The following is a 26,898-nucleotide window of genomic DNA, read 5'->3' as shown; positions in this document are numbered from 1 at the left end:
TAATTTGAACTTAAAATTCAGTGGATCCTAATGTAAGAGGCATAATTTTTATTCTTCAGGAATTCGTGAAAGTTTTGTTTGGATTAGTTTTTGAATGGATAGTTTACATTTATAAATTCCACTTTAGACATTTAAAATATTAAATATTCATTATTATAACTATGGAGAAATACAGTATATATATATTTTTTTGGTAGAAGTTCATACATGTAAAGGGGAAAATTGACATTACTGCATTGACCTTGACCAGTAAATTTATGATCAATCAACTGCAGATTATCCATAACCTTCTAAGCAGCCATTCCAGCCAGTCATGCTCTGTAATCTGTACCAAGAAAAGTTGTAGGGAAACAACATGAAATTACAGTTTATTTAAAAGGTTTTCATAGGTTTTAACAAATATTTACTAGTTCTAGCCCATAAGAGATTCCTAGTTAATCAAATTATATTTAATATGGCTTATTTTAATTTCTTTTACTCTCACTCAGGGCAACCCCAGAGATGATAAGCCTTTTGAAACGCAACTCTTGTGGTAAGGCTCTGGATATTGCAAGGCACTCCAGAGACATGCTGGGAGGTAATGGAATTTGTGATGAATATCATATTATTAGACATGTTATGAATTTGGAAGCTGTGAATACATATGAAGGTAAGGATATTTAATGTCTTCAATTTTATGAAAAATATAGTCTTGAAGATTTCATTATTGATATATTGTTCTCATATATTAACAAAATTCTTACCAACATGAATTGATTACTAAAAGTGTAAGTTTGCATTATTCTAATTGCCTTAACTCATCTTTCAGGAACACACGATATCCATGCTCTTATACTTGGACGCGCAATTACTGGTCTCCAAGCCTTCAGTGGAATGTAAAGGTTACCGTTTTAAGAATTTGGATAATTCATCTTGGTAAACTTTTTAGAACACTTTTGTAATAGAATGTTGAGCATTTTTAAACAGAGTAAATAGCTATTTTATATCATGTATATTGTATAGAATTATACCCAACTAGATACAGTCTTAATTCTTCAATGTGGCCAAGACCATAAACTTGAGATACTTATCTTAAAGTTGAAACTACTATGAATCTCTTAAAACTATTTCCTATGCTCTTACAAAGACAGCTTACGGTAATGAAGGTTTCATTCAAGAAACTTATTTTTCTTTACATAGAATTTTTCAGTACGGTGCTGATGAATTAGAGAAAGTCAAATACAGTACTATTGTAATCAAGATAGAAAATACAAGAGAAAAGCAAAATTTAGATAAATGCTGTACAAAGAAAAAAAAAATACAAATAGTAATTTTTCAAAAGTACAGTATTATGAAAAAATATATTTTACTCCCTGTATGTTGTGGACTTAACAATATAGCAAATTTGGACTCGTGAATTTAAAGGATAAATAATTAACTGGTCTTTCTGTGATAAATAATTTTAGGGAGAAGTTCTAAAGATGAAGATATTTGGTTTGTAGAAAGCGATTTACTGTACAGGAATTTTAAGTGACCTTTATGTCACACAAAAATTTTTGTGCAAAATTGAGTAAATTTTAACCTAAGTTTAAAAAATTTTACTTGAGAGGGTTTACTAAGAAGTCTGGCTTATTTGTCCTATATAACCTTCATTGGAAGATAGTGTTACAATATTCATTACTTTCTAAACTTCAAATCCTCCCAAGGGTGCATACCGTACTCTTCCCATTTCTTTGTGCTTTTTTTAATCTGACTTCTATGTATTGAAAGTCAGTTGTATAAAAAATTGTTACATGTATAAAAACCTGTTGAAGAAATAAAAGTATTCTTATTGTATTTTATATAATTTTCAAAATATACCTCAACTTCCTGGTGCCCTTATAGGTTCTCCTATCTAAAGTGCTCCACAGCGCTGAATTAGCCCCTTCACCAACATGGCTGATGGTCCAAATTCCATACATCAATCTGTCAACACATAATAGAAGGGTACAATTCAAGTCCTCTGTAACCAATAGAATTACAATGCCTTATTTAGTATAATCAGTTTAGTTGTAAGCAACTGTAAAATAGAATTTAACATACTGTACAACACCTGAAATAAAAAATTAAGGTAATTTGTTATTTTAGAAATTAAAAAAAAAATGATGAGAATGGAATATGCAATGGAAGATGAAATATCATTGGAAGGAAAAAGGATTAGGTAGAATCATTTAAGTAATTAGGAACTATGATCTCCTATACAGGGTCTTTAGAAATAGTTTAGTAAAATTGACAAAAGCAAATCATACAATGGCTAGGTTAAGTAAAATTTGGAAATCAAATCCCCTAAAATTACATATAAAAATTAGACTATACATCAGTTTTGTGAGATCGGTGTTCCTCTATGGACTGGAGTCATAGTATGAGAATGAAAATCTCCAATAGATTTAGTAGATTTGAGAACAAAGCCTTCAGAAGGATATTGGGAGTTGAATGGAAGGACTGGGATTAGAAATTAAGCTCTAAGAGATTACTCAATTGCCATGTGTGGATGAGATCATGATGAGGGGTAGATGGAGATGGTTTGGGCATACTCTGCTCTCCCCAAGAGAATTACCCAACCAAACAATCAGCTGGGCTCCACAAGGCACTAGAACAGTTGAAAGACAAGAGGCCTACATGGCTGAGGACTGCAAAGCGCGAAGTAGGAGATGATGAATAGAGAAGTATTGAATTAAAAGCTCAAGATAGAGAAGACTGACGAAATCTAACTGAGGCCCTTTGCGTCAAAAGGCGCAGGATCAGGAGATAATGATTATTATTGTTAACTAAGCAATAACCCTAGTAGGAAAAGCAAGATGCTAGAATTATGCCCAAGGGTTTTAACGGAAAAATAACCTAGAGAGGAAAGGAAATAGATATACGATATAAGAAGTAATGAACAATAAAAATGAAATATCTTAAAAACATTAACAACATATTTCATATATAAACTATAAAAGGACTTATATCAGCCTGTTCAACATATAAATATTTGCTGCAAGTTTGAACTTTTGAAGTTCTACTTATTCAACTACCCGATTAGGGAGATCATTCCACAACTTTGTCACACCTGGAATAAAACTTCTAGATTACTGTGAAGTATTGAATCTCACGATGGAGACGTCCTGATCATTAGAATTAACTACATGCTTAGTATTACAAACAGGCTGGAACTGTCCGGGAAGATCTGAATGTATAGGATGATCGGAATTATAAAAAATCTTATGCAACATGCATAATGAACTAATTGAACAACAGTGCCAGAGATTAATGTCTAAATTTAATAGACTAAGTTCCTGTCCAACAAATTAGGATGAGAATCGGCAGCTGAAGACCAGAGAGAGGAACAATACTCTAAACAAGGTAGAATGAAAGAATTAAAACATTTCTTCAGAATAGATTGATCACCAAAAATCTAAATAGACTTTCTCGATAAGTCAATTTCTTGTGCAATTGAGGAAAACAGACCATTAGGTCTATGTCTTCTTCAATCGCAGAAAAAATAAGTAAATTTGCTGTCCAGAATCAAGCCTAAAATTTTAAAAAGAGGAACTACTCTCCTTGACCTACTTTGAGTTTTGTTAGGATTCAACTTCATTCCCCATAATTTGCACCATGCACTAATTTTAGCTAGATCTGTATTAAGGGATTCAGCAACCCCAGATCTACATTCAGGGGATAGAATTGATGCAGTGAGAGTAGCATCATCTGCATATGCAACAAGCCTGTTTCCAGGCCAAACCACATGTTTATACAGTTTAGTATGGAAAGTAATAGGTCAAGAACACTACCCTATAACAGCAGATATCACATTCCTATACTCACTATGGTGTGACCATCAACAACAACTCTGCAATATATTACTTTAGAATTCAATATTGATGGTAAGAAATGACCCACCTACTCCCAAGTGAGTTTGAAAACAAGGGCCCTCATGATCAACACTGTCAAAGGGAGCACTTTATCGTACGAACTTCCTGACCACAATCAAGGGATCTCTGTACATCATTGGAGATTGTATGAAGGGCAACATATGCTTCAATATCTTTACGAAAGCCAAATTGCAAACTAGGGAACAGATGATTACCTCCAGCAAACCTATTTAGGCGTTTTGCTAAAAGACATTCAAAAAGTTTAGATATGGAAGTTATGGAAATTGGGCAGTAATCAGCTGGCCTTGAGCTACCACAAAAATGCATTTACATTAAGGAGTAACATTATCAATTCACCCACAAGTGCTAAAGAACCTCTTCTTGCTAACTTGCAGAATATAACAACCGAGCTAAGAAATCCGCAGCCTTTATAAAAAGTACCATTAGGGTCTATAACTAAATAAGCATCATGATCCATCTATTGAGTTTTAATCTCTCAAGATAGAAAAGCTAAACTAGTTAGTTTAGCTTTAGGTAAGTAAGGGTGAGGATGATCAAGTTTCTCATTACTCTGCTTACTGTCAAACACATCGGCAAAAAGGGTTGCCTTTTCCTTTGGACAGTGAGTGATAGAGCCATCTGGTTCAAGTAAAGGAGGAACGGTTGCAACTACACCAGAGTGCAAATTCAAGGTATTATAAGTTCGAGGTGATGGGGTTATTGTAAAACCAAAGTCCTCGTCAATTCTGACTTTAGCAAGTAGAAAATAACTCGCAAGAGCAAATGGCCATTGGGGAACCTCGCGTCGGCAGAATACAAAAACAAGGAAAAGCATAAAACGCAAGAGTACAAAAGTATTATAATCTATGGGAGAGGATTCAATAATTTATAATGCAAAATATTAAGCAAACAAAATAAGGACCAAAACAGTTATATTCAATAGTAAAATAATAATAAATAAATATATGACATTTCCTTTTCCCTTAAATTAAGATATCCTCTGCAATTAAAGATTCAGTCTATCAGATGGTTTAACCACTAACCGATCTATGAAGTGGTACTGGTTCAGGCAATGACACGTTACTAGGAATTAACTTATCTGCAATAGCTGGCTCAACAGAAATTTCAGAGTCACTAAAGTTGTTACTACTCTCACTGCTTAAACCAGTATCAGAACTTCTAACATTTGGAATAGGAGACAAAATAGGTTCAGGGAATTTACCATTTTCTGGGTTACAAATGTGAACAATAAAGTCATCAGAGTTAGGAGTGAATCTAGGCATTAAGTGATCAGCATTGCGTTCCCATACCAAGTTACCAAAATTCTTCAACTGCATTTTATAATTTCTAACACCAAGCACTTCAATAATTTTACCTGACAGCCAAGTGTTCCCAGCACCAAATTTTTTTTACAAATACTGCATCATCAACAACATATTTAGGCTTTTCAAATTTGCAATCATTTTTCAATTCTCTCTCTTTCTTATTCTGGGGTAAACCCCCTCTCAATTAAACCACAAAAATTACGAATGAACATCATATCAGATGGGGCTTTCCCAGTGGAAGAATGTACTGTCCTATAATTGTACAGAAATCTATACAAACTTGAAGCAATATTCCCCTCTGTGAATTTATCAAGACCCTCTTTAAGTCTTAACTGCCCTCTCTGCAAGCCCATTTGATGATGGATTGTACGGAGCAGGCATAGCATGCCTAATGTCATTCTTCTGCAGGAAAGTCTCCATCTTATCAGAAACACATTATTTAGCATATCAGAAACAAGGACACTGGGTAATCCAAAATTGCAAAAACTAAGCCTCAATTTCTCAATAGTTATATTTGATGTAGTTGATTTAGTTACATGAATATACAAAAATTTTAGTGTAAGAATCAATGATTATCACAAAATAGTATCCATCTACAGGACCAGCATAGTCTATATGTACTCTATCCTATGGTTTATCAGTTTCTTGCCATGACAATACAGAAGATGGAGTTTGATAGTTTTTAAAGCATACACTACATGATTTTGTCATTTCACTAATGTCTTGGTCTATTTTTGGCCACCATACCCAATTGCATGCTTCAGCTCTCATTGCACTAATACCATTATGACCAACATGTAATTGATCCAACACTACATTTTGCATATCAGATGGAATAATCACACGGCTTCTATACAAAAGAACAGTACATCATCATAAAGGCTTAAATTGTCTTTCACTTTGGATAAATCAGAAATTAAAAGATCATTAATCCAGCCATATTTCACAGAACTAATTACTTTTTTAAGCACAGGATCACATTTAGACAGATTTAAAGATTCAAAAGAAATTTTTATCCAAAACTTGAACCAATGTACATTTTCAGTAGGGATAGTTTAATCCAAATTCGAATCAGAAAAGGCTAACCGACTCGAAGCATCTGTGACAACATTGTCCTTGCCAGCTTTAAAGCATAAATCTTAATCAAACTGAGAAAGCAGCAAGGCCCAACGTTGTTCCCTAGCACTAGCACTGATAGGTTCCAACTTGGTTCTACCAAATCAAGTAAAGGTTTGTGGTCAGTTCTGGTTATGAATTTGCGACCAAACAAAAAAATATTTCAACTTGGATATAGCATAAACCAAAGCTAGAGCTTTCTTGTCCAATTGCGAGTATTTCAATTCAACAGCTGACAATTTCTCACTTTCAAAATAGACTGGTTTTCAATACCATTGAATTTCTGCTTAAGAACACATCCCACACCCACTGGAGATGCATCCAGTTCTACTATTACTGGACTATCACTGTCAAAATTAACAAGAAAATTGGACATGGAGAACTCAATTTTGACCATACTGAATGCATTAGCCTTTTGCTATCAGACCATTTAATTTTTTTATTTTTCTTCAAAAGATCAGAGGAGAAAAGATACTAGAAAAATTAGAACAAATATCTAATAGAAAAATTAGAACAAATATCTAATAATAAGTAACCATTCCCAAAATGATTTCACTTCCTAAACAGACTTTGGAGAAGGGGCTTCCAGAATTGCAGCTATTTTCTTTAGAGATGGCCTAATTCCATCTCCTGAAATGACTTGGCCTAAGTATTCTAAAATAGATTTTGACACAGGAAAAAAATCTATTTTTGGGCTCGAGCCATATCGTCTTGAAGGAAGTTCCTCATTAGCAGCTTCTACTTGCGATATTTTTGAGTGATATACCAGATCAATTTACCTTGGAGGTATCACAGAGTTCTTTAACTCAGGAGCAAATATCCCAAGAGATATACAGTAGTGTATAAATCAGGGACGTGTTAATAACAAGCCATGGTTATCAATCTCCGAATAGAGTTAACCTTGTCTTGAAGAATAAGGGATAGGGTAGGATACGTGGGTGAGAGCCGTTACAACTCCTGATCTCAAAGATGTGCTACGACAAACACCCTTCCTGTTGAACCATTCCAGGAGCACCCATTGCATGACGGGAGGTACCTTACTGAGAAATGGGAGTGGATAGAAGGTAACGGGAGGGTCATCAGAATGAAATGGGTATCTCACCCAAAATAGATTTTTCCTATGTCAAAATCCATATTTGGGGTTCGAGCCATGTCGTCCTGATGGAAGTGTACCAGAGAATTATCATTCTCAGTTGTGGCCAAAAGAGTTATAACCCTGTAACTCCATAGATATAAGCATACTTCCTACACCATTGGTACTATAGTACCGAACGATGAGACTAAGCAAGAAGTTCGTACAAAGGTAGGAACAAAGTAAATCAATAGCACAGTCCCATTCACTGTGAAGAGCTTTGTCTCCAGTAGATGAAAAGACCAAAGTCAATAAAAGGAGGGTTAAAGAAATCAATCCACTACATTTATTTCACACAGACAGCAGGTCCGAAGAAAGGAAATGCAAAAAGGAATAGTCATCTTTCAATGTTTCCGAAAGTACATACATGTAGTAATAATAATACAACAAGCTTACAATATATATAGAAGTATATACAGAAAACCCAAGTTTTCAGACCCCAAATTATGAAAACGAGTAGTAAAACAATAATACTTGTGACATAAGAAATTATCACCTGTAACTCGTTACAACATTATAAGGGCAAATGGAACAAAAGATCATAATCCCCTTGCAAAATGTAGACTGAGAAGTCCCAATTATACAGTCCAAACGAGTCGGTGCACAACACTTAAGCTGGTTTAATCACACTACCAGTGGCCACCACAAAGTGATTAATCTTTTTCAACTGACGTAGGTAACGTTTGAAAAACATTCTTGAAGATTTCTATCCTGTGTAAGCCTGCAAAGGACACAGATTGGAAAAAATTTAAGGAAGAGGCAACTTTTCTAGTATCATGACCTGCTGGAATACTTTCCGGGTCAGCCCTTATGATAAGTATGCGAGTTTGGACCTTAGCTGTTTCAGAGAAAGGTTAGATCCTGTTGACTCCCTTTTAAAAAGTTGACCACCTTTAAAGGTATGGCTCTTGGATAGGTAGGCTTTAAGGCTCTCCATGGGGTACAGAGAAGGGTCCACCTGTAGTCGAACAATTTTCTAGGGACCTTAGCGTTTTGTGGGAAGTTCATTTTTTGCCAAGAATGCAGGACCTGGATAAAGGTTTACCTCTTCCAAATCTGAGAATTTAATGTGGCCATCATCCCTTGAAAGGGCCACAATTTCACTGACTCAGGCACCAGAAGCCATAGTAAGCAAAAAGATAGACTTTTGAGTAAGATCCCCGAGAGAGGCCGAGGCGTTATCTATCAAAGAGGCAAAGTGAAAGACTTTATCCTTTATCCAATGACCATGAAATAGCCTTGGGAGGAGCATTAGGTTTCAGTTTAGCACAAGCCTTCGGGATCTTATTGAATAGCTCACTATTGAGTTAGATATCAAAAGCATACGCGATCGGTCAAGTTAGTGCCGACTTACACAAGGCAATAATTGTAGAGGCTAGACCTTGATGGTGTAGTGGAATAAAGGAAGAAATACAGAAGTCCATAGAAATAGAAGAGGGCTGATTACTTTTCATAAATGCAACCCATTTTTTCCAGGAAGACTGTTGTTTTGTGGTGTTGGACTTGTTCTCTTCTATGAAGTCAATTCTTTCCCTCGCAACTCCGAATTTCCTTTGAGCCGCGAGGGCGAGAAAATCATGGGTTTTCGTTATCCAAGAGGAAGCGAAGACAGTTGTCTGTTGAACAACGTGGGACAGCACTGAAGATGGTAGAGAGATCTGGAGGGGTTTGAGTTACAGAAGAATTGGGTATCTATTGCTCTTGGGCCACTTGGGAGCCACCAGAGCTGCTGTTCCCTTGAAAGTCAACAGTTTGTTCAGTATTTTTCTGGAGGAGGTTGAATGGAGGAAATAGGTAGATGTGAGACCACTAGTTCCAATCCAGAGACATCGCAACCAATCCGGTCGCTTCTGGGTCCACATTTGGTGCTACATATCTAGGAAGATTTTTGTTGAAGCTCGTTGCAAAGATCGATTTACAGTTTCGGGACTTGCTCTAGAATGAAACGGAATGATTATACGTCCAGAGACCATTCTGTTTCCTGAGGCTTGGATCTCGACAGGGCGTCCGCCGCCCCATTGCAAACCCCTTCGAGGTGAACTGCTGAAAAATGTCATTTCCTCCTTTATGCTAACGAGAGAATGGCTAGGATTACATGGTTGATCTGAGAAGATCTGGAGCCTTGTCTGTTGATACAGTACACTACAGTATTGTGTAGTTATCGATAAGCAATTTGACGTGTGATTTAGTCTTTGGACATAGTCTCTTCAGAGTCAGAAACGCTGCCATAGCATCCAGAACATTGACGTGAAACTTCTGAAATGCGATCGACCACTGACCCTGCACTTTCTTGGAAGAGGAGTGTCCTCCCCAACCTTGTTTCGAGGCATCTGTGTGAATAGTCACGGAAGGAGGAGGGTATTGAAGAGGGGCGTTGTTCGATAGCCACTTGGCAGTGGACCACAGCTTGAGCTACTTCCGCAGTAAGGCCGGGGTTTTGTGGCGAAGATATCTCCGAGCATTGGATGCCTTTCTTCTCCAGACTCTGTTGGCATCTTTGCGTCTTGCTTTCAAAATGGGTCCGTCGCGGCAGTGAAATTTAACGACCCCATGACCCTTTCTTGTCGTCGTCTGGCAAGCACTTTTGAACGAAGTAGACACCTGACCGAGTTTGCAATTTCATTTCTCTTGCCTTGTGGTACAGAGAGGGTGTGTGACTGAAGGTTCCAGTGAAGTCCTAGCCACTGGAATTTTCAAGCTGGAGATAGCCTGGACTTGGACGTTGATTTGCAAGCCCAGAGATTGTAGGAAGTTCATGACCTATTGGGATGTTTCTATTGGGATGTTTGAAGACATTCCGACTTCGTTGCAGGCCAGACTAACCACTCGTCCAGGTACACCACCACCTGAAGGGCTCTGTTCTGAAGTAGTTGGGCAATGGCCTCTACTAGTTTCGTGAAAATCCTTGGAGCTATACTGAGCCTGAAGGGCATAGCTCTGAATACGTAGGCCTGACATATCGGAAGATGCCAATAGGCATTTAAGATCTATGAAGACTGTAGGCCCGCTGGGGTAGTAGGGTCCGCATTTGCGAGATAGTCAGCATCTGGAACTTATCGTTCAGAATGAATTTGTTTAGTGGGGAAAGTCCAGAATAGTTTGAATCTTTCTTGGGCACGCAGAATAGCCGCCCTTGAAAGTTCATGGATTTTGTGCAACGGATGACTCCCTTCCGGAGAAGGTCCTGAATGTAATCTTCCACAAAGGGGGTTGTGGGTTGAAAGAACCTCTTGAACTGGGGTGGTTTCTGTCTCCATTTCCAGCCTAGCCCTTTTGAGACTATACTGTGAGCCCAGGGATTGAAGTCCCATTGATCCCTGAACAGGTGAAGTGGTCCTCACACCGGAAGCTCTTCGTTGTTGTTGCGAAGGACCAGAGCAACTTTAGACGTCTTGTCTCTAGTTCCTCGGCCTTTAGTTCGACCGCCTCTTCCAGACCTTCCCTGGTTACTGGAGCCCTTCTTATGAGCTTTGGCAGGGTGAAATGTGGTGGTAGCTCTCTCGTACACTAGGTTGAAGGCTGGAGACTGTGAAACATACTGCTGGTGGACCGTGCACACAGTTCGAGCGGCAACTGAGGCCGTCGCGACAGTTAAGTATTTCCTTCCTTAGAAGTGACTTCTGGGCTTCTTGCCCTTAGGTTGAGGTCCTTCATTGGGGTAAATCTTTGTTTAAAGGAAATACCCCACCCGTCAATTAGGCTCTTATTCTCCCGAGCCGTTTTCTCCACTACTTCTTTACCCAGCTTCTCAGGGAAGAGATCCTTCCCCCAGATGTTGGAGTCTATCAGTTTTCTGGGTTCATGTCTAATCGTAACAGTGGCTAGAACGTGTTCTCTACTTGCTCTTCTGGCTAGGACGAAAACATGGAGATCCCAATGAAACATGATTAGGTGAGTTTTTCAACAGTGAATGTATTTTGGACTCTCCTCCCAATTGTTCAAATCATAAGGAAGGGCTAGAGAAACATGTTTACATTCCTGGTTAGCGAAGGTTTGTCTAATATCGGAACCGGGGTGGAGGTGGAAGCTGCAGCTTGGGTAGAAAGTAAAAGAGGCATTGGGAGCTGCACTCACCTGATGTACGTCCAATGACTCTTCCGAGTCTTCCGTAGTCAGCAGGATCCTCTCCTCCTCTGATGAAACAGTAGTAGTAAACATGTCGTCCCGTGTCCAGGCTCATGAATTGCAGTCTCTCTGACTTCACCTTCTGCACGATCTGCTGGTACCGGCAGGAGTTGGACTGTCTGTTACTCGTGACCAAAAACGGAGGACACCTCAGCCTTGGGAAAGAGGAGGTACTTCAGTTCCAGAGAAGGAAGATGAGGGGCACCTTGTTGAGAACTCTTCTGGAAGCCTCTTACCCAGTGTTGGAGCGTCTTCCAACTTCGATCTCAGACATCCAAGGCGACGTCAGTGGCATAAAAGCCAGTTTGAAGAAGATCCATGCAAACTTTGCAGTCAGTAGGGTTCCAGATTGCAGTGGATCCCATGGAAACATGGCCACAGGGTAACTTGACCCGGCTGGTACAATGACCATAGAACACTCCATGTCATCAGCAACCTGAAAAAGATAAGAAATGTAGACGAGTACTGGTACATCATTAAAATATCATAGCTTCTTAAAATTAGGAAAATTTTTTTTTTACATATCCTATCGTAGATAATCCTACACCTAAAGAATGGCCAATTCTAAAATATAATATATAACAGATCCTCTCTTTCTCTGACGAAACAGAAATAGTAGTAAACATGTCGTCCCATGTCCAGGCTCACGACTTGCAGAGCGTCTCAGACTTCACCATCTGCATGATCTGCTGGTACCGGCAGGAGTTGGACTGTCGGTAACTAATGACCAAAAATGGAGGACACCTCAGCCTTGGGAAAGAGGAGGTACTTCAGTTCCAAAGAAGGAAGATGAGGGGCACCTTGTTGAGAGCTCTTCTGGAAGCCTCTTACCCAGTGTTAGGGTGTCTTTCGACTTCGATCTCAGACGTCCAAGGAGACGTCAGTGGCACAGAAGCCGGTTTGAAGGAGATCCATGCAAACCTTGCAGTCGGTAGGGTCCCAGATAGCAGTGGATCCCTTGGAAACATGGCAACTTCCGTGTTTCCAGCAGGTCTTGTGGCCACAGGGTAACTTGACCCGCCTGGTACAAGTGACCATAGAACACTCCATGTCATCAGCAACCTGTAAAGATAAGAAATGTAGACGAGTACTGGTGCATCATTAAAATATCATAGCTTCTTAAAACTAGGAAAAAAAAATTATTTTTTATATATCCTATCCTAGATAATCCTACACCTAAAGAATGGCTAAATCTAAAATATGTTATTTTTATAATAAAATAAATTTTTGAATATACTTACCCGGTGATTATATAAGCTGCAGCTCTGCTGCCCGACAGAAAAACTCTACGCTCAAAATCCGCCAGCGATCGCTATGCAGGTAGGGGGTGTACTTCAACAGCGCCATCTGTCGTGCAGGTACTCAGTACTCAATGTAAACACAGAACTCAATTTTCTCCTCGGTCCACTGGGTCTCTATTGGGGAGGAAGGGAGGGTCCTTTAATATATAATCACCGGGTAAGTATATTCAAAAATTTATTTTATTATAAAAATAAAATTTTTCAATATTAAACTTAGCCGGTGATTATATAAGCTGATTCACACCCAAGGGGGTGGGTAGAGACCAGCATTAATTGTTTACATTATTATGAGCTAAGGATTTTGTATTTCATTTTAGCAGTTATTCAAAATAACAAACATAAAATAAATAAGTACCTGGTAAGGAAGTCGACTTGAACAATTACTCTGCCTTTTTTAAGTACGTCTTCCTTACTGAGCCTCGCGATCCTCTTAGGATGCTGAGCGACTCCTAGGAGCTGAAGTATCAAGGGTTGCAACCCATACTACAGGACCTCATCAAAACCTCTAATCTAGGCGCTTCTCAAGAAAAGAATTTGACCACCCGCCAAATCAACCAGGATGCGAAAGGCTTCTTAGCCTTCCGGACAACCCAAAAACAACAATAAAAAACATTTCAAGAGAAAGATTAAAAAAGGTTATGGAATTAGGGGAATGTAGTGGTTGAGCCCTCACCCACTACTGCACTTGCTGCTACGAATGGTCCCAGGGTGTAGCAGTTCTTGTAAAGAGACTGGACATCTTTAAGATAAAAAGACGCGAACACTGACTTGCTTCTCCAATAGGTTGCGTCCATTACACTCTGCAGAGATCTATTTTGTTTAAAAGCCACTGAAGTAGCGACAGCTCTAACTTCATGTGTCTTTACCTTCAGCAAAGCATGGTCTTCTTCATTCAGATGGGAATGAGCTTCTCGTATCAACAGTCTGATATAATAGGAAACTGCATTCTTTGACATAGGCAAAGAGAGTTTCTTAATAGAACACCATAAAGCTTCTGACTGTCCTCGTAAAGATTTAGTTCGTCTTAAATAGAACTTAAGAGCTCTAACAGGGCATAAGACTCTTTCTAGTTCATTTCCAACCATATTTGAAAGGCTTGGAATATCGAACGATTTCGGCCAAGGGCGAGAAGGTAGCTCGTTTTTGGCTAGAAAACCAAGCTGTAAGGAACATGTAGCCGTTTCAGATGAAAATCCGATGTTCCTGCTGAAGGCGTGAATCTCACTGACTCTTTTAGCTGTGGCCAAGCAAACCAGGAAAAGAGTCTTTAAAGTGAGATCTTTAAAGGAGGCTGATTGTAGTGGCTCGAACCTTTCTGACATCAGGAATCTTAGTACCACGTCTAAATTCCATCCAGGTGTAGCCAAACGACGCTCCTTCGTGGTCTCAAAAGACTTAAGGAGGTCCTGTAGATCTTTGTTGTTGGAAAGATCTAAGCCTCTGTGACGGAAGACTGTTGCCAACATGCTTCTGTAACCTTTGATAGTGGGAGCTGAAAGAGATCTTTCTTTCCTCAGGTATAATAGGAAGTCAGCTATTTGGGTTACAGAGGTACTGGTCGAGGATACTGATACCGACTTGCACCAGTTTCGGAAGACTTCCCACTTCGACTGGTAGACTCTAAGAGTGGATGTCCTCCTTGCTCTAGCAATCGCCCTGGCTGCCTCCTTCGAAAAGCCTCTAGCTCTAGAGAGTCTTTCGATAGTCTGAAGGCAGTCAGACGAAGAGCGTGGAGGCCTGGGTGTACCTTCTTTACGTGTGGCTGACGTAGAAGGTCAACTCTTAGAGGAAGAGTTCTGGGAACGTCCACCAGCCATTGAAGTACCTCGGTGAACCATTCTCTCGCGGGCCAGAGGGGAGCAACTAACGTCAACCTTGTCCCTTCGTGAGAGGCGAACTTCTGCAGTACCTTGTTGATAATCTTGAACGGGGGGGGGGGAATGCATAAAGGTCTAGATGGGACCAATCCAGTAGAAAGGCATCTATATGAACTGCTGCTGGGTCCGGGATTGGTGAGCAATATATTGGGAGCCTCTTGGTCATCGAGGTTGCAAAGAGATCTATGGTAGGTTGGCCCCATGTGGCCCATAGTCTCTTGCACACATCCTTGTGTAGGGTCCATTCTGTTGGGATGATTTGACCCTTCCGACTGAGGCAATCCGCCATGACATTCATATTGCCTTGGATGAACCTCGTTACTAGAGAAAGGTTTAGATCTCTTGACCAGGTGAGGAGGTCCCTTGCGATCTCGTACAACGTCATAGAATGGGTCCCTCCTTGCTTGGAGATGTACGCCAAGGCCGTGGTGTTGTCCGAGTTCACCTCCACCACTTTGCCTTGAAGGAGGGACTTGAAGCTTTTCAAGGCCAGATGAACTGCCAGTAGCTCCTTGCAGTTGATATGTAACGTTCTTTGATTCGAGTTCCACGTTCCCGAGCATTCCCGACCGTCCAATGTCGCACCCCTGCCCGTGTCCGATGCGTCCGAGAAGAGAACGTGGTTGGGGGTCTGAACTGCCAGGGGCAGACCCTCTCTGAGGTTGATACTGTCCTTCCACCAAGTCAGTGATGACTTCATCTTCTCGGAAATGGGGATCGAGACCGCTTCTAGCGTCTTGTCCTTTTTCCAGTATACAGCTAGGTGAAATTGCAGGGGACGGAGATGTAGTCTCCCTAGCGAAACGAACTGTTCCAGGGATGATAGCGTCCCTATCAGACTCATCCACTGTCTGACTGAACATCGTTTCTTCTTTAGCATGTTCTGGATGCATACCTGGGCTTGACTTGTTCTGGGGGCCGACGGAAAAGCCCGAAAAGCTTGACTGTGAATCTCCATCCCTAAATACACTATAGTTTGGGATGGGACCAGTTGGGACTTTTCCATATTGACCAGGAGACCCAATTCCTTGATCAGATCTAGAGTCCACTTTAGATTCTCCAGACAGCGACGACTGGAAGAAGCTCTTAGAAGCCAGTCGTCCAAATAGAGGGAGGCTCTGATATCCGCTAAATGCAGGAATTTGGCAATATTCCTCATCAGCCTCGTAAACACAAGAGGAGCTGTGCTTAGGCCAAAGCACAGGGCTTGAAATTGGTAGACAACCTTTTCGTAAACGAATCTCAGAAAAGGTTGGGATTCTGGGTGGATGGGGACGTGAAAGTATGCGTCCCTTAGGTCTAATGAGACCATCCAGTCTTCCTTCCTGACCGCTGCTAGAACTGACTTTGTGGTCTCCATGGCGAACGTCTGCTTTGTGACAAAGACATTCAGCGCACTGACGTCTAGCACCGGCCTCCACCCTCCTGTCTTCTCTACCACTAAGAAGAGACGGTTGTAGAAGCCCGGGGATTGATGGTCCCGGACTTTGACTACCGCTCCCTTTTCTAGCAAGAGAGACACCTCCTGCTTCAAAGCTAGCCTCTTGTCTTCCTCTTTGTACCTGGGAGAGAGATCGATGGGAGACGTTGCTAGAGGGGGTTTGCGGACAAACGGGATCTTGTACCCTTCTCTGAGCAACTTCACAGATTGTGCATCTGCGCCTCTTTCCTCCCAGGTCTGCCAGAAGTTCTTGAGTCTGGCTCCCACTGCTGTCTGAAGAAGGTGGCAGTCAGACTCTGCCTTTAAAGGACTTGGTACCTTTCTTCTTCCCACGTCTCCCTTCGGCACGAGCACCTCCTCTGCTGGAGGCTCTGCCACGAAAGGGCGGAATGAATCTGGACGCTGGAGTGTCCATCCTGGGTCTAGACACGGTAGGCAAAGGGGTGGCTTTGCGGGCAGAAGACGCAACCAGGTCATGGGTGTCTTTCTGAATCAAGGAGGCAGCAATCTCCTTTATCAAGTCCTCTGGGAAGAGACACTTTGAGAGAGGAGCAAAAAGAAGTTCCGATCTCTGACACGGTGTTACTCCAGCTGACAGGAAAGAGCAAAGGTTTTCCCGTTTCTTGAGGACCCCGGAAACGAACGAAGCCGCAAGCTCACTGGATCCGTCACGTATGGCCTTGTCCATGCAGGACATAATGAGCAAGGAAGCTTCCTTGTCAGAAGGTGAGATCTTCCTGCTCAAAGCTCCCAGACACCAGTCCAAAAAGTTAAAAACCTCGAAGGCTCTGAACACTCCTTTCAACAGATGGTCCAAGTCTGAAGGAGACCAACATATCTTAGAGCGTCTCATGGCTAGCCTGCGGGGAGAGTCTACTAGACTTGAGAAGTCGCCCTGGGTAGAGGCAGGAACTCCCAAGCCGAGAACTTCTCCCGTGGCATACCAGACGCTCGATCTGGAAGAGAGTCTCGCAGGGGGAAACGTAAATGCTGTCTTCCCAAGGTTCTTTTTGGACTGCATCCAATCTCCCAACACTCGTAAAGCTCTCTTGGACGAGCGGGCGAGGACGAGTTTCGTAAAGGCAGGCGCGGATGACTGCGTGCCTAAAGCAAACTCTGATGGAGGAGAGCGTGGGGCCGCAGATACAAACTGATCAGGATACATCTCCCTGAACAGTGCAAGAACTTTCCTAAAGTCCAAGGAGGGTTGCGTGGTCTTGGGTTCGTCGATGTCCGTATGTGGGTCGTCAATGTGTGCAGCGTCAAGTCATCATCTGAAAACTGAGGAGGAAGCGGCAAAGGAGTAGGAATCGGCTGGTCAGCTGAGTCCGGCAGCACGGGTGCACGCGTGACTGAACCGGACGCAACGTCATGGAACTGTTGCCCAGTCTGTGAACTGGCAACAACCATAGCAGCGCGGGGACGCAAAGCGTCTACTCCAGACTGTCTAGTCTGCTGTGGGCGAGTAGAGGTAACCACACTGGGTTGCGGAGGTTGACGCACCGCGTCAAAACAAAACAACTTAGGCTGTTGTTGTAACTCGCGAACGTCAACGGAAGGTTCCGTGCGTCGCTGAACGTCAACATGCGGCTGGCAGGGAACACTGGAACGCATGGGTGGCGGGACTCTCACAGCTGGAGTGCGGGAGAAGGTAGCCTCAGCGTCCACTGGACGCACAACCGTGGGTGGTTGTAGGCTAGAGGTTGGTGCAGCATCAACCTTCTCCGCACGAAAGTCCTGCATCAATGACGTTAACTGTGACTGCATGGTCTGCAGCAAAGACCACTTAGGGTCTACAGGAGCAGGTGCGGCAACAGACGGTGTTACTGCCCGATGCGGTACCGCTTTGCCTCTCTTAGGAGGTGAGCAGTCATCGGAAGACTGCAGCGAGTCCGAACTGACCCAGTGGCTACAACTGGGCCGTTGGACTTGCGCGGAAGGGACCGACTTGCGCTTAAGAGGCCGCGAGACCTTGGTCCATGGTTTCTTTCGAGAAACCTCTTCCGCAGACGAGGAATAAATGGGCTCTCTCGTCTTCGTGTGGGTGGGGCGATCTTGGTTAGATACGCCCGAAACCACGGAGGGAACGTCTGTTCGCTGATTAAAGCCTCTCGAACCCTTTGGTCGTACGACATTGCTTCTCCCCTGGGCTTGGGAGCTTGCAAGAGGTCCCGGACTGGGAGGACGACAGGCACGAACAGACGAACCCTCAAGCGAAACACTATCCACAACACTTTCCACAACACTACCACTCACTTTGTCACTACCCACTGCACTCTTACACTTCAACTCCTTGACGTCTGCCATGAGTTGGTTACGGTCACTAGCCAATGACTCGACTCTCTCACCCAGAGCCTGGATGGCACGCATCATATCTGCCATCGAAGGTTGTTGAGTGCTAGAAGGGGGATCAGGAGCAACCACTACAGGGGAAGGAATAGGTTGTGGGGCATGAGGAGAGGAAAATTCAACGGAGCGAGATGAACTTCTCCTGACTCTATCTCTCTCTAGCCTACGTGTGTATTTCTGGAATTCGATGAAATCGAATTCCGAAAGCCCAACGCATTCCTCACATCGATCTTCCAATTGACAGGTCTTATCCCGACAATTGGAACAAACGGTGTGAGGATCGATAGAGGCCTTCGGAAGACGCCTTGAACAGTCCCTAGCATTACATTTCCTGAACTTAGGGACTTGAGAAGGGTCAGCCATTTTGAATTAGTCAAAGGGGAATTCAAAATCTATCCAAAGTCGTCAACAAATAATCCAAAATCAACAAAAGAATGCAAGGATGTATTGAAGATAACGTCTGCAAAGCGAAAGCTCAAAACTAGAAATGTGTACTTCACCAAAATATGTGAAAACCAATCCAGTAAGCAACAGCGAATTTAGTAGGTCTTGCCGGTGGCACGACAGAGAGAAAATTGAGTTCTGTGTTTACATTGAGTACTGAGTACCTGCACGACAGATGGCGCTGTTGAAGTACACCCCCTACCTGCATAGCGATCGCTGGCGGATTTTGAGCGTAGAGTTTTTCTGTCGGGCAGCAGAGCTGCAGCTTATATAATCACCGGCTAAGTTTAATATTGAAAAATTATAGATCACATGCCAAATAGCTTGGAAATCTGGAACGATTTATGAAGCAAAACATAATGACGGTGTAGTAGGAATATGGAGGAAAGGATCATATCAAAGGAACAGCAGAACCTCCAGAGTAGGTGTATCAGAACAGCTTAAGAAGGCAAGTTCACTCATCGTACTGCCTAGACCGGCAACAGCTGCCCTCCCAGGTGGCAACGGCTGGGAGGCGGCAACTATTTCTAGTAGCCAGAAAAGAACGACCTGTCAATACCACAGGCATATCGACACAAGGCAGCAGACGTATTGTAAAGTCAACAAGGGGAGAGTGGACACTCCCAAGGGAAGTGTCCACACTCAGGGGAAGTACATGAGTAAAAGGCAGATAATAAGAGAACCAGCCATGACATGATCATTATCATTAACTTACACAAAGTGGGGGTGCAGCCCCTAAGATAACAAGGCAGGATCCAATCAACCAACTTCAGAGGACAATGTTCCTCAGATGCGGTATAGGAAAGAGCAGATGACTAGTCTAAGACTGCAGCCGGGGTGGCAGAAGGGGCGACCCATAGCCAACACACAGCCAGTGCTAGAACTTAAGCTGAAAAGATCGGAAGCAGAGACATGAGGCAGCACCTCTGTCTAGATATGCTAACACGGCAAGGGAGTCAAGACTCCATAGCTAGAGGGATATCTCAAGCTGACAAGACAGGAAGCCAAGACAGAAGGCGGCACCTCTGCCCAGATAGGCTAACCAGGCAAGGGAGTCAAGACTACATAGCAAGAGGGATATAGCACAGGAAGAGAGGCTGCAGACATAGGACAAGCAGAACAATGTAGGCAAGCCTAGCCTCCTAGCAGGTGAGGGAAAGCTCAAAAGCTAGGGTGAGATGGCTAGACAAGAGGAATATAGTTCTGGTACAGTCAGGTTATGGCCTAACTAGGAAGGGGAAGGGGCAGAGAAACACCCAAGAGTGGTTTCTAAGGTGGCAGAGAGATTTCAACCAGGGGAGGAGAAAATCTCAATCTACCTAGGGCAGGAAAGATAACCTATAAGTAGGCGCACTAACAGGCACAAGGAATGGGGAAGGAGGGGAGGTGATGGGAGACTCAGGAAATGGTGAGGCAGCATGGCAGGAAATGGTGAGGCAGCATGGCAGGAATTTCCCAACAGCAATATGGAACAATAATAGTGTCCCAAAGGGGTTGCCGTGATAGGGCACAGAAGACAAGTCCTCACAACCAGGCATAGCATACCAAAGACTAAGAGAGAAGCCTAATGATGGTTAAGGCGACACAAGGAGGTCTACTAGTCAGCATTAGAACAGGGGTAAGATGTTCTAATGGGTAAACATAAGTAGACACAGGGAACAGGATCCCCGAGACCTGTGCCGCCTCGCCAAACATATAGGCTAAGTGGGAAGTGAAAAGCAGTCACCCTAGGGTAACTGAGAACACTATCCAACTCCAAAAAGGACCTTCAGGACCGCAGCTCCCCGCTGTGACAAATCGACAGCACGGGAGGATAGACTGCCTCACCCAACACGTAAGGTTTGGTGAAAGAAGGGAGTGGTTCACTAGTGAACATTTACCAGGTATGGCCACCAGCTAGGGTAAGCTAGCCTAAGCCAAAGCTGATAAAACACACTAAAAAAACACCAAGGAAGGAGTGGGGGATACCATATACATACCACACTTTAGAATAATAAAATAACATATTCCTAAAGTAAATGACTAAGTAAATAAAATTCCTGAGTGTTTGACGGCATGATAAATGGCGCCAAAAGCCTGCCGACTTCAGAACAAAAAAATGCATGCAATCAAATAAAAGAAAACTGGGTGGAGATGCAAAATTTTCCAACACACGAAAGGGTGGATATTCAACTTAGTCGATGAGGAAGAAGTTGAAGCATTCATGATAAAAAAAAAAACTCAAAAAGCTAAGAAAACTAGCAGAAACTCTCCAAAGATGGCACTGCCAAGGGGAATGGTTCAACAGGAAGTGTGTTAGTCTTAGCACACCTTTGAAATCGGGAGCTGTAACGGCTCTTCGCCCACGTATCCTACCCTATCCCTTATCCTTGGAGACAAGGTTAACCCTATATTTGGGGAAGGATAACCATGGCTTCTTATTAACACATCTCTGACTTATACAAGATATCTCTTGGGATATTCGCTCCAGAGGCAAAGAACTCCGTGATACCTCTAAGGCATATTTCTCTGGTATATCGCTCGCAAAAATATCCCAAGTAGAAGCTGCCAATGAGGAACTTCCATCAGGGCAACATGGCTCGAGCCCAAAAATTACTGGTATTTAAAGCAGTTTTACTTTTATTAATGGCAACATTTTGCTTCTGAAGCTCTCTCAAAACTGTTTAGTCTCTCACCATGTTCTTTTTTGTCTCTCTCCCCCAATAAAAAATATCCAGAAAAACAATAACACCATCAATATGCATTAAGAGTTGAGAAATGAACCTCTGAAAGATAGCAGGTGATGAAGAAACACCAAAGGGAAGTCTCTTATACTCGAATAATCCCTTGGGAGTGTTTATTACAAGCAACTTTTGACTATCAGCATCTACAGGTAACTGTAGGTATGCATCCTTAAGATCAATTAAGGATATTTCCTCAAGTCTAGGTAAAGGACATTTCTCACATGCAATATTAAGATATTTGAAATCGCCACAAATTCGCATAGACAGTTTATCACTTTTCAAAACAGGCACAACAGGAGTTGCCCAATCACTAAATTTAACAGGTTCTATCACATCATCCTCCACAAGCTTATCTAATGCATTTTCAACAAGCTTTACATATTTACTAGCAACAGGCCTAGATTTATGGAATTTAGGAAGTACACCACTTTTCAAGTGAATTTTAGCTACTACACTAGTAACAGGCAAGTTAGGATCAGTGTTGAGCTGCTCTAACTGGGATTTAGCATCCAAATCAGAATTAAGCTCTACCTCATCTTCAATTCCTGTTAAAGAAATACCCAATGTTTGCATTAAATCTTTACCACACAAATAAGAATTAGGGTCTTCAACCACATAAAAGCTATGATGAATATTGCAATCTTTAAATTTTACTTTAACTAACACCTTGCCAATTACATGAATAGAATTATTCCTAGATACATACAGCCCTTTATTACTAGGCTGAACAGACAACCCTAAAATTTGAACATATTCACAATTCAAGAGTTGAAACCACTGTATCACTATCTACTACTTATGGAATATCAGTATCACAAACAGTGCCGGTTTAGTATGTGGCCTACCTTCTATATTCTGGTTTAGTAAGTGGCCTACCTGGCTTGTTAAGTTAGGTTAGGTTAGGCCACATACTACTACAACAGATAGAATTTTGTAGGCCATATTCAAAAGGTAGGCCACATACTAAACCGGCACCAAAAACAACTTCAAGGTATTCTTTGTTCCGATTGGTTCAGCATTATCACACTCACTCTCCAAATTAAGCATGTGATCTGATTCTGAATCATCAGGCTCATCCTTTAAATTAAGCAATAGATAACAATTATCATCATCAAAATCTGAATTATCAAATTCAGCTAAAGCATTTACTTTTTAAAAACTCTCATTTTCTTACATTTGTAAAACTGACTTTCACCATCACTGTTCTTTTCCACACTTGGCTTAGGTGAAGCCAATTGGCCCTGATTTGACTATATAAAGCGAGGAATAGAACGTTTCTGGTGTCCTTTTCAATTACAGAAAGAACAAGATAAAAGGGAAAATATGAAATTCTCAATATAAAGAGGATAACAACAATGCCTACAACTAAGATTAACTTTGCGTGGTTGCACTATAATTTATATTCAAAGCATTAACATTCTTTTAAACTTTCTCAGAACAGGAGGCTTTCTCAAATACAAAACTTTCAAGGGTTTCTGCCGAAGTCATAGTTTGTAAATTCAAAATTTCAGCAGCCAAATTCGGAAAATAAACTTCATTATCAATGGCCATAATAAACAACAGTAATTGCTTACGAGAGCACGCTCTCCATTTTCTCCAAAAATTATGCATTCCTGCATCTCTCCACTTTTAGTTCAGTAATTAGGAGGGTCTTTAAATGTTGGGAAAACAAAAAAATAGCAAGTTATGTTGTGGGAGGGGGGAGGGGGAAGGGGAGGGGTTGATGAAGGAGGTACTAAGCGACCATGAACCGACATCGTCAATGTAGTCAAAGGGAAGTTCGTGACGTCAGCGGACATTTGATATTTATTCAAAATATGTACTTAATCAAAACTGGATCAATTACTCAAAAATGTCACTATTTGTGAATTTTATATTTTATTTGATAATACTTGACAATAAATCCTATTTTTTAGCCCTTTGACCCCCAATGGACGTCCTGATACGTTTCACAAAACTTATCCCTTTACCCACATGGACGTACTGGTACGTCCTTGCAAAAAAACTGCTATTCACAATTTTTTTGCATATTTTTAATAACTTTATGGGAAACTTCAGGCATTTTCCAAAAGAATGAGACCAACCGGACCTCTCTATAACGAAAATTTAAGGCGGTTAGAGCAATTTAAAACATATATATTGCAAAATGTGTTTGAAAACAAAAACGCCTGGGGGTTAACTGTTGGAAAGTTCCAAATAGCTTGGGGGTAAAAGGGTTAAAGAAACGTTTTACGAGAATGACTATGTTTGCAGCGTATGACTGTTTTCATTGGCGGGAAATTGGAAGGCATCCCTTAGGCAGTGGCCAATAGATGGCGTTAGTGTAGCTAAACATCGTCTTGAGAAAACTAGTCATTTTCAAAATAGTTTCTTTGGTATTATTACAGTTTCATCCATTATGGGAAATCTATTATAATAATATATTTCCCGAGTAAAGCAAGTCTTTTGTAGTATTTCTGTAAAATATTATCTGTCGCAAATGCTTAGTTCTTTATATATCGACGATCAAACTCACGCTACTCATGTCTTCCTCCCAGATTTTTTCTAAGTCTGTTGTTATTGTTGACTGTCTCTTGTATTTGCTTAAATGAGCCCTGTAACCACTATAATCCGCTGACAAACTAGTCCACTATGAAGTCGTACACGTTTGGCCAATCACAGCGCCTGTCCACTATGACGTCATACATGTTTGGCCAATCACAGCGCGACAATACAACTGCGCAACAATACGTTTTCTTCCCAGGCATTTCATTTCGTTCTTAGACAGAGACCATAGAAAGCACGTCATCTCATGTTGCACAAGAAGTTGAAATTCCATCTTCTTGTCCTGACTGTTTCCTAACTTACAATGAATTTGTTGAAAAACTAGTGCATTTGTGCCAGACACACAATTAAATTTTACAAAATAAAAATTGTCCTGCATGCCAAGGAACCTTCCCAACGGCTTCACGTTTTCCTCAAAGCAGCAGCACATCTTTATGAACCAACAGTTTAAGGTAAGCTTCATTAATTTATAGAGTATAGTATAATGGTGATAGTATAACGATGTATACAGCAGTACCATCACTTTGGATTTGGTTTGATGGATGTGTTAGGTAGTGGCTGTAAGGGGGGGGGGGGGGTCGCAGGGGCTAGGCCTAGGTAGGGGTACAGGGCCCTAGGTTAGGTGGTTGTATTAGGTTCGGTAGTGTCCCGAAAATCACTGTGGCCTTAAGGGGGGGGGGGTCGCAAGGCCTAGGTAGGGATACAGGGCCCCTATGCTAGGTTAGGTGGGTTTTCTTAGGTTCAGTAGTGCCCTGAAAATCACTGTGGCCTTAAGGGGGGGGTCGCAGGGGGGCCGAGGCCCCCCCCCCCCGGTAGGGCTAGATAGGGGTATAGGGGGAGGGGTGGTGGAAGGATAAGTATTCATTTATTGCAAATATCATTTGACGCCCTCCCCCCCACCCAAAACCCCGGTTCCCACCTGGTGTTCCCCATAATTGTTGGGATGAAGTAGGGTCTTTCTGCATTCTGGAACAACTTGTTGTTTTAATTCCAATTACATAGTAAATCTCTAAATCAGATGGTTTGCGGTCAAAATAAACGTTAAATTAGTTGAAACTACACTATTTCTGATGCAACAAATATATTTTTATTACAGTTTCCCCATAATGGATGAAACTGTAAATTTACCGTTTCTTTAAATAACACTTTAATATGATTTATAACAAATTTTTACCAAATATAAAATATACATTTCACAAATAGTGACACTTTTGAGTAATTATTCCTTTTTTAATTTAGTAGATTTTAAATATATACCAAATGTCCATTGCCATCAACTAAGTTCTCTTTGGTTGACTATGTCGGTTCCTGGTCGCTTAGTATCTCCTCTACCAACCCCTCCCTCTCGCCCCTCCTGCAACATATCTTGCAATTTTTTGCTTTCTCAGCATTAAAAGAACCTCCTAATTACTGAACTAAATGAGGAGAGCTGTAGGAATGCATAATTTTGGAGTAAATGGAGAGCGTGCTCTTGTAAACAAATACCTAAACAACTAATCTCTCTCTACCGTCAAAGGCAGTACCAAAATCACAATCTGAAGCTGAGGATTACAGATCGGCATAAGATTACGCAATGACTCGCCTCGATTTTTCTCCCTTTGCTGAAACTTCATCAAAGATCTGTGATGGGATGGTTTCACAATAAAATGGGTTTTCAAGAGAAACAAAATAAAATTTTAAAGCTGCATCATGAGGTAATTTAGGTGCACAGAGAGAAGCAGTACTGAAAGTTTATATCCTAAAGAAATATGTAAGACTATTTTTCTTCTAAACCTCCTCAGTGATGCCATAGTGACCAAATAGTGCTTGCAGCATAAGACAACCAAAAGTCTACCTTGAACTTTTTGGGATCAAAAGGATCAATCTTACTTTGGGATCCCAAAGCCATCGTTGAACACTAGAAATAGCTGAATCCACATAACCATCACGGGCAAAAACAAAGCTAGGCAGTTTAGGCAAACAGGTTAGGCAGCATAGCCTAGTCAGCCTAAAAAATGGATAAAATACAGATTACCAAATCCAATGGCACAATTCTTGGAGCCTTTGTAGGGTGACGGCCAGATCCGTTTTCATTCATAGAAAACGGGAATATTCTGAACTGGCCATCGTTCTAAAAACGATGTTGTCCCGTATTTTACTATAAATTTACCCTTATTTGTAACTATTGTCGTTTCTTTGATTTTCCCCCATACTATTCAGCTTCTTTCATCATCACTACGGTTTTGTATTCCTATGAATAATTTTCTTCTTAGTTTGCGTTATATCAAATTCAAAGAAATAAGTCATGCCAGAAATTTATAAGGAGCCAAAATACTATAAATGATAACTTTAACCTTCAGTATAATATGAATACAGTACAGTACAGTACATGGCTTACAATAGCAGACTAAAAACATCCCAATATATTAGGTTTAAATGTAAAGAATCCATGAAGAGCAGCACCAGAAGTCAACAAGGACCACATGAAAAAAAATCTTACCTCTCGTCCCCATTCATTTGGTTTCAATGTCGTAGAACTAGTTCCAGAGTCAAAAAGATAAAATCTAGGAGACTTCAAGAGGATGACGATCTTCCTTAAATAAATGGAGCGTATTGCGGTGCAAGTCAATTCACACAAAAGGAATGCACAACACGGACTCTCAAGCTACA

The 26,898-nt window shown here is 41.4% G+C and overlaps 1 protein-coding gene and 1 long non-coding RNA gene across 2 annotated transcripts in view; one reads left to right on the top strand and one right to left on the bottom strand.

Moving 5' to 3' along the window:
• LOC137619545 (glutaryl-CoA dehydrogenase, mitochondrial) overlaps positions 1–1,813 on the top strand; it is a 30,122-nt gene extending 28,309 nt beyond the window's left edge. The window contains exons 9-10 of the mRNA XM_068349639.1: positions 489–649; positions 809–1,813. Of these exons, the coding sequence (XP_068205740.1) occupies positions 489–649; positions 809–879 (232 nt within the window). The 3' untranslated portion in view covers positions 880–1,813. The remainder of the gene's footprint in view (positions 1–488; positions 650–808) is intronic.
• On the bottom strand, positions 207–26,898 carry LOC137619546 (uncharacterized). The gene is made up of 3 exons (XR_011039929.1): positions 26,729–26,898; positions 1,840–1,944; positions 207–325 (listed from the first exon to the last, which is right to left on the bottom strand). It is a non-coding gene; the product is annotated as an uncharacterized lncRNA (long non-coding RNA).

Source organism: Palaemon carinicauda, chromosome 26 (genome assembly GCF_036898095.1).
Source record: "Palaemon carinicauda isolate YSFRI2023 chromosome 26, ASM3689809v2, whole genome shotgun sequence".
NCBI lineage: Eukaryota > Metazoa > Arthropoda > Malacostraca > Decapoda > Palaemonidae > Palaemon > Palaemon carinicauda.
Note: the sequence above shows the minus strand (reverse complement) of the source record. Positions and strands in the feature narration are given on the sequence as shown.